Source organism: Eptesicus fuscus, chromosome 6 (genome assembly GCF_027574615.1).
Source record: "Eptesicus fuscus isolate TK198812 chromosome 6, DD_ASM_mEF_20220401, whole genome shotgun sequence".
Classification (NCBI taxonomy): Eukaryota; Metazoa; Chordata; class Mammalia; order Chiroptera; family Vespertilionidae; genus Eptesicus; species Eptesicus fuscus.
In genome coordinates, this window is record NC_072478.1 from 20,220,360 (window position 1) to 20,229,300 (window position 8,941).

Genomic DNA, 8,941 nt, shown 5'->3' on the forward strand with positions numbered 1-8,941 from the left:
TCAACAGAATTCACCCCCAAGGCACCGAAGGAGGACTTCACTCACAAGGGGCCACTGTCCCCCAGCTTCTCAAGCACTAAAATCTCAGAGACCTTCTCTGGTCTGATAACCTCATGCACACCACTCCCCCAACACACAACTAAAACCCACCAAAACCCGAAAACATTGGCACAAGGAAGAATCAGAGCTATATGATTTGGCCAACGAGGCAGAGAGGCCTTTTAGACAAACGTCTGTAGGGCGCGGTGGGACTGCAGGGGTGATTAGGGGGCGGTGGGCCTGGCTCTCACAGCCTTAACTTTTTACTGCTGAGCAGCAGAACCAGTGGCCTCCATGCCAGACTCCCTTCTCTTTCTACATTTCAAACCAGTGCAGGCACTTGGCTACTGATAACATCCTCACTCTCCCTAGTCCTCTGACTGGCACTTAATGCTACCACTTCCAAGCACTTTCTACACACCCACAGTTCTTTATCCTAAACCCCTGAGGCCACATGTGCCTTGGCATTTAGAGCTGGATGCTTCTTAGAAGGATAACAAGGGTAGGAATGTTAAAATGGCACAACCACTTTGCAAAAACAGTTTGGCGGTCTCTTACACAGTTAAACATATACTCACCGCACAACCCAGCAATCCTGCCCCTGGCTATTTATTTACCCAAGAGAAGCGAAATAAATGTAGGTTCCCAATGCTTCCTACGAAAACCCATCTGCCAGTATTTACAGTGGCTCTCTTCATAATCACCCGACCTGGAAGCATCCCAAATGTTGCTCAACTGGGAAATGGATGAACAGACTCTGGTCCATCCATCGCGCGGAATATTACGCAGCACCGAAAAGGAATGAACTACCGGTACCACAACAACATGAAGGGATAGCAAAGGCCGCGTGAAAGAAACCACACTCAAAGGCTACACACGGTGGGATTCTGTTTATATAACCTTCTGGAAAAAGCAACACTGTAAGGATAGAGAACAGATTAGTGCTACCAAGGGGCTTTGGCAGTGGGGAGTTGGCTCAAAGGGGTATTAGGGGGGTAATTTGGGGTGACAGACTGTTCCCTACCTTGATTTTGATGGTGGCTACATGACTGCATGTATTTGTCAAAACTCACAGAAGTGTATGCTAAAAGGGGTGAAATTGCTAATCTATCTCAACAAACCTGATTTTTAAGAAAAAGGAAAAAGAACAAAAGGGTAACAGGATGCATCTGTGATATGACCTAGATACCCGAGGAGTCCCCCACAAACCAGCAGCATGGGCAACCCTTAGAAGTGTGTTGGGAGAGCAGAATCCCAGGCCCCACCCCAAACCTGCTGGACCAGGACCGTCACTTTAACAAGATAATCCTCGTGCACATGAACCTTTGAGAAGCACAGCAATGTACACATAACACTCGCAGTGGGGGCTGGCACAGTACCCCACTATCAAGCTTAGCTAGCATTTCGGCAGCGAAACACACCAACACGCACACTGGGTGGGATCCATTCAGACTGTACATTAAAACTACAAACTCCGGCCAGTTCGAGGCAGGTTTTTCAGAGAAGGGAAGGCACCTTTGTAAAAAAAAAAAAAAGAAAAGAAAAAAGAAAGAAAGAAAGAAAAGAAAAAGGCCACGCTAATTCTCACTTCCCAGAATTTTGCTCTTCTGAAAATGCCGGCCATGCTCATCTAGTAGAAGGATCTAGGGGTCATACTGTCCTGCCCTCTAGAGAAGTATCTTCTAGCACCTTCTCCTTTTCAGGATGGGCTCCAACTTCTCCCAGAGCTCCCTCTGTTTCTCAGTTGTCTTTAAAGAGCCTTTCATTTACAAAAAAACAAACAAACACAAAACACTGGGGAATGCCAGTCGGCCAATGGCCACAGGTTACCTGATGTGGTGGGACTCTGGGCTTCTTGTTGCGATTCCCAAAAACACAGATGAGAAGCCAGAATCCACATGCGATTCAGGAGACCGAGCGTGCAAACACACAGACCTGGGTCCACGGCTCTTGCAATGGCCCAAATTCCTATACCCTGCTCCGTGGGAGATCTGCTGGCATCAGCAGGACTGGGGGAAGATGACATTCACGGTGGTGCTTGGTGGCACATCAGAAGGAGCGAGTGGCATTAAGTGGGGGCTCTAGGAAAGTTGACAGATGCAACTTCTTGAGCTGGCAGATTTGTGCTCCTTAGAAGCCGTCATCAGAGCCTGTCACAGCCATCTTTAGATCAGACTTCCAATCAACAAAAACACGCAACCAAGGTGTGTGGTCAAGATGGCTTGCTGCCAGGCCTACTCCAAGAGCAAAAGGCAGCAGCCGTGTAAATCTGAACATCCACGCCTTCCATTTCAGTTTTCTTACTCAGGAAGACAAAAATAAAATTAATGAGAATGCTTAATTCTCATTGCTGGCTTCAAGCTTGCACTGTTGGTGTGTGTGTGTGTGTGTGGGTGTGTGTGTGTGTGCACAGAAGAGTAAGAAGTCACAATGGCCAAGTGCCTGTGAGCATGGGGAAATCAAGGCTGCACCCTCCACCAGCGTGCCACGCTGTAAGTAACACTTTTAGGCCCAGTACTCATACAGCCAAGTTCATGAAACTTGCACTCACTCTTCCTCCAAGGACAGCGAGGAAGCTGCTTTCCAGACTCAACTACAACCCTGAGTCAATGCTGTTTTCAAAAACACATGTATCAGAGAATGGCGGGCCAAGCCCACTCCTAGGTATAGGCCCAAGAGAAATGCCAAGTAAAAGTTTAACGAAAGACCAGTACAACAATGTTCCCAACAGCACAATCTAGAAACTACCCCGGTGGCCCTCAAAATAAATACCTGTGTTAGAGTCACACAATAAGATACCACACAGCGATGAGAAGGAACCACCTAGAACTACTCACAGCAACATGGACGAATCTTGTTGAGCTAAAGAAGCCAGATGCAAAATAACCCAGCCTGTGACTCCATTTACAGGAGGTTCAAAGAAGCAAAACGAGTCAATTGTAGTTAGATCAGGGTAGCAGCTACCCTTGTAGGGGAATGACTGGGAGGGGGCATGAGGGAGGTGCTGGGGGGGGGAGAGGGAAGGGGGTCTGGTCACATCCTTTTTCTTGACCTGGGTGCCAGCTGCATGCTTGCCCTCACTTTGTGAACACTTGTAAGCTGGACTCAGCTTGTGCACTTTCCTGTACATACATCAGACTTTATTCTAAAAGTTCAGCATAAGTATGTAAACACTTTCTTAAATGGCAGTAGTATTTGGATTTAGAAGTCAACCTTTTGCCCCGACACACTGACTCCTCGGCGTTCCCACCTCCTTGCACTGGCCTGAATTCCCTGATCCAGGCCCCCAGCTCTCTGTCCTCACCCATCTCACCCTCCTGGAAAAAGCTCAGTCCTGGGTGACCTGCTCTGTGACAGATTGGGGGATGGAGAGCTTTCCCTTCTAGAGTGAGGCTGTATAATGTGCTTGCTGCCTCAGGCCAAAGAGAGAACAAAAATTGTCTGCAGAGAGCAAAATGCACAAACTCATCACAAAGCTACCAAGAGCCAGAAAGCCAAAAAAAAAACAAACACTCAAGTAAGTACCCACCAACACTCCTAAGTCACCTGCACCCCTCCCCTGAGCAATCCCCTGCCTCCCCAACAGCCCTCTCTGCAGGATTCAGGCCGGACCGGGGTGAACTAAGGACACATTAGACTTGCACCTCCTTCATTTCCTCTTAGAAGATGCCAAATCCATGATCTAGAAGGCAATCTAAAGCCATTTTCAACTTGGAAACCTGTCAGACCAGTGAATTCCTTCTGGACCCCCCCCCCCCCCACACACACACACACACACACCTGGAGTTAGCTGAGCAGTGCACACATTGACACCTTGCCATCCTCCAGGCTCCCACCAGTCCTCCAAGGGGTTGGGAGGAGGCAGGCAGAGTGATCACAAGACCTCTGAGAGGTTGGAACTTAGCAGGCACAGAGACCTGGCTCCTGCTTTGGGCATCCATGGTGGCCAGGGGTACACCCCTCCAGATGGGCCCCAGCCGAAACTCTTAATCTTCACCACCCTCCAAGTAAACTGTTCACACACTCCAAAACCTCAGTGACAATTTTAAGCACCCAGAAGCCAAACGCCTGGCTCAATACTGAGTCCCATTGAAAGTGAACCCATCCACCACTGTGCTCCGCAAATAACCAACGCAGGACCACCCCAAGGCCCCAAAACCGTAGGCAAAATGGATGGGGGTTCACTGCCGAGTCCCGGGGACCCAGGCAGCCCGGTTCATTTTCACACTGAGAGCAGCCAGTTGGAACCTTGCCAAGAAGTGGCACATTTGGGCATGACACGGTGGCCAGTCAGCCTGGGGAGCAGGGTGCGTCCCCCCACTTGGAATCTGGGTCATGCTTAGATAACTGCTAGAAAGCCCGACTAATTACCCATCCTTGCCTGCCTACATCTCAACAGATGTTAAGCCCTCCTTTAAGGTTTATTTCAAGCAGGCACAGATTTAAAGAAACACAGGGCATCTGCATTTTGATAGCATCCGAATAGAGGAAAATGTGCTCTCCACCTTTCTCTGGATCTTTTGGTTTATAAAAAGAAAAAGGCGTTTACCTGCCTGAGATGTCCACATGGGTGCTGATTCTCCTGGGTGTCCCCTCGCGGCTCCCAATGGTGGGAGAAGCTGAAGCCAGCCCAGGGCCTGGCACGGCCCTCTAGGCAGGACCCAACATTTTCTCCTGCCCTATCTTTCCTACTGGGAGAGCTCATCGTGGGTCTTCCAGGTCAGGGCCCCAGCTGAGGCCACTGGGATGTTTTCTACACCCCAAAAGACGAAAGGAAATGGGAGATTAAGTGCCCTCCACCTGTCCAGGCTGGCGGCCCACTCAGGCCAGTGCTGGCCCCTCAGTGTGAAGGCCACATGTTCTCCTCACTCCTGGCCCTGGAAACCTCTAAGTACCCCAAGAGTGCGGCCCCCACCTGGGGAAGGCCGGTGGAGAGGCCAGCGAGCTGGAATGGGGCTCCGGCTCTGTGGCAACCGCAAATGCTGGTGAGGGGAGACTAAGGATACCCAGCCAGTGCCCCCATGGTTCCCCGGCCCTGGCCAGTGCGCTCAGGCCGTGGCTCCAGCTCATTAGGGAGAACCTGACCCCTTTGCAACTGGCTCTAAAGGCCCACCAAGGCCCCTGCTCGACCCCAGGGCCCAGCCCTCATTCTGGAATAGGTTCTTAGGAGAAATTCACTCCCCGGGTCCCCCCCACCCCAAGCCTCCACCGTAGCTCAACCCCGCTCGGGGTGGAGAGATTCCGCACACTCCTCCCCGGTGCCCCCTCTCCCAGCCCCTGGAAGACCCCCCCACCTCCCATCAACCCCCGGGTCTCCCTCCCAGCCTGGAAGAGGGGAAGCGGAGGGAGGAGGGGGAGGCGCAGCTGCCGGGCTTCGGGCAAAGGATATGGCCATTCGGTGATCTTTTTGGCGTATTTTCTCACCACGTTGTCCTCGCTGAAGAGGAACAGAGACCGGTTGACCGTGAGGCAGTTCTGTCGGACGGGGATGGGGTTGTAGAGGGCCATGGTCCGCGCTCTCTGCGCCATTGACTGCTTGTACATCCTTTGCGCCCCGGGCTGCCCGCCCTGCCGGCTGCCCCCGGCTCCTCGCCCGCCTCCGGCGCCCACGACCACCCCGGCGGCTGCCCCGGAGCCTCCTCCCCCGTAGCGGGCCGGCATCTCGTCTCCGAAGCGGGCCATTCTGCAAAGAGCAAAGGGCTCCGGGTTACGCTGCGGCGAACGATGCGGAAGACGCCGCCGCCGCCGATGCCGCTGCTGATGCTGCCGGGGCTGCGAAGACGGCGGCCGGAGCTGCGACTGCGGAGACGCTCCCCGGCCCAGCCCATCGGGCGGCGGCGGCTCGGCGCCTCGGGTCGGGGGCTCACCAGGCGGCTGGCCGGCCCCAGCCGGGGATAGCAGCTCGGGACATCTTCCTGGCTGACCCCGGAGAAGGAGGGGCGGGAGGAGGGGGCGGGGGCGGGGCGCGGGGGCCGGGAGGGGGGAGGGGAGAGGGAAGCGAGGCAAAAATAACCGAGGAAGGAATCCAGGCAATCCCCAGGCCACCCACTCCGAAAAAAAAAAAAAAAGAAAGAAAAAGGCACTTAAAAAAACACAACCAACGCACACCCCCTTTAAGATGCGAACGGTTGGCGAAGGACGCCCCCCGGGACGCAGTGGAAGCTTCAAATTCCTCCGAGGTACGGGTCAGGCTGGCATCTTGCAAAGGGAGTGCGCCCGGCCCATTTTTTTTTTAAATTTTGTTAGAAAAAAATAAAAACCAAGTCTTTGGTGGGAAGAAGGCAGCCCCCCCCCCAATTAAGAAATCGCCCTTTTTGTTTCGCTTGAGTTCCTAGACCCTAAAACTCAAAGATCCGTAGCCCAAAAATAAAGTGAAAAATATTAACGGGGGAAGGAGAGAAGGGAGGGGAGGGAAACGCTCGGGGCGGAGGCGGGAGCGGAGGGGGGGTGGCTTTTAAGGAGTCTTGAGGCCGCAGGGTCCAGGTGATTTTTTTTTTTTCTTCCTGAATCAACCCGCGGCTGCCTCTTCTGCTGAGTGTGAGTGCGTGTGCGCGCAGCGCTTCGCTCAACCGTGCCTCATCCTGGGGTTAAATTGCAGCAATGAAATCCTGAAAATTCCCAACAGGGGGAAAAAGAGAGAGAGGTATGCGCCGTCGCTTAGCCACTCAATAGCTGCTCCCGGATGCTGCAATGCCTGGCGTTCCCTCCTCCCCCTCCAAAAGCCTCCTCCTCCTCCTCCTCCTCCTCTAGGTTTTGCTAAAATAAGACTGGTATGAAGGGGTGGGTGAAGAGAAAGGAAAGGGGGAAATGGGCGCAAGGGTCTGAACCACTGGGCAGCCAAGCTCCAAAGAGAAGCGATTGATGAGTTGAAAGCGAGAAAGACCCACCCAGAGTGTCGACACATGATGGCCCGCGACCAATCGCGGAGGCGCGAGGGGACCTGGCTCCGCGGAGTTAGGGGAGAGCGGGGAGAGCCGGATGGTCGGGAGATTGGGGGGAAGTTGGGGCGGCAGGTTCCTCCTCTCGGGGAGGAAACCTTGTTTTCCTACGGGTTCCATCCACTTCAGTTGCAGACAACCGGACGCACCCAGCATCTTGCAGGCAGAAGGAGGGAGAAAGGGAGGGAGGGAACAACTTTAAAAAGAAGGGGTTTGGTGTGTAGAGGTGCAATTAGTCCATCTCTACACAAATTGTGGCCTATTGAGCCAAAGACAGAATCTGAAAACTGGGGACTTCTGTCAAAGTTTCATATCACAGAGGCCTGGCAAGCTGGAATAAAAGATACACATGACTTAGAAGGTGTTATGCTAAATGAAGTAAGTCAGACGGAGAAAGACAAATACCATATGATTTCACTTATATTTGGAATATAAAAAACAATAAGCAAACAAAACAGAAACAAACTCACAGATACAGAGACCATTTTGATGGTGGCCAGATGGGAGGGGAGTTGAGGGGCTGGGTAAAAAGGGGAAGGAATTAAGAAGTACAAATTGGAAGGAATTAAGTACAAAATAGTCATGGGGATATAAAGTGTGGCATAGGGAATACAGTGAGTTACATTGTAATAACTATGTATAGTGTCCGATGAGTATGAGATTTATTGGAATGATCACTTAGTAAGTGATATCAATGACTAATCACTGGGTTGTACACGTGAAACTAATATAATATTGTATATCAACTGCAATTGAGAAATAAAAGGTATTTTTTAAAAGATTCACCCCATCTTTGAAAAGACCCCTAGTTGGCTGGATAGGGCCTCTGGATGAGACACTTCACATGGTGCTCACTTCTCTCCAGGCAGGCGTCCTCAAACTCCGGCCCGCGGGCCACATGCGGGTGTTTTTGCCGTTTTGTTTTTTTACTTCAAAATAAGGTATGTGCAGTGTGCATAGGAATTTGTTCATGGTTTTTTTTTTTTTTTAAACCATAGTCCGGCCCTCCAACGGTCTGAGGGACAGTGAACTGGCCCCCTGTTTAAAAAGTCTGAGGACCCTGCTCCAGAGCAACTGCGATTTATTTCCCATTTCCCCCTTTTATATTGTGAAGCTGAATAAACACAGGAAAAATGCCTAAAGCATAAATATACAGTTTAAGAAACTGCTGTGAAATGAATACTCATAAAACTAACACTCAAGTCCAGAGCTAGAAACATTGCCAGCACCCCATAAAAACACACCCCTTCCCCCCCTCCCCCAGCAGTAATCACTCTCCTGACGTTATGGCGTCAACACCCTTGCTTTTCTTTATACCTTTACCTCCTTACTGTGCACTCCTAAACAATGCAGTGCTACTTTGCATCTTTTCTGTTTTAACTAAATGGAATCCAGTAGTATGTATTCTGCGAGGGCTGGCTTCTTTGGCTCAATGTGATGTCTTTAGGATTCAACTAACTTGTCAAGGTATAAACAAAATGATAAGAAACCAAAAGCTATCAGAGTTGGGAAAAGATGGGGTGTGTAGAAGTTCCAACAAATATTCACGACATTTGTATTAGATGTTGTCTCAAAGACACATGACTGTTAACATGAAACAAAAAGTAATCCCATGAGCCTGGCTGCTGGCTGCAGTGGTTCAGTTGGTTGCGCACTGTCCTGTGCACCGAGAGGTTGCCGGTTCAATTCCTAGTCTGGGTGCATAACTGGGTTGGCCGGTTCGATCCCCCATCGAGGGTCTGGGCACTTCCGGAAGACAGCCAATCAATGTTTCTCATATCCAGTGTTTCTTTTTCTTTCTTTCTCTCTCCCTTCCTCTCCCTAAACATGTACTTGGATTACAATTGTTTTAAGTGTTAAAAAAAAGTTATCCCATGTGAATGGATGCAAACAGCCAGTCATATAAGAAAGCTTCACCATGCAAAGTGAACTTACATATAACTTGTTTTGATGGACTCTCCTGA

General features: G+C 50.8%; 1 protein-coding gene across 3 annotated transcripts in view; it reads right to left on the reverse strand.

The window, feature by feature from the left end:
* CACNA1A (calcium voltage-gated channel subunit alpha1 A) overlaps positions 1-5,721 on the reverse strand; it is a 221,062-nt gene extending 215,341 nt beyond the window's left edge. For all 3 annotated transcript variants that reach the window (XM_054717352.1, XM_054717351.1, XM_054717353.1), the window contains exon 1: positions 5,429-5,721. In XM_054717352.1, coding sequence (XP_054573327.1) covers positions 5,429-5,721 — 293 coding nt within the window. The remainder of the gene's footprint in view (positions 1-5,428) is intronic.
* Between the last annotated feature and the right edge of the window lie 3,220 nt (positions 5,722-8,941).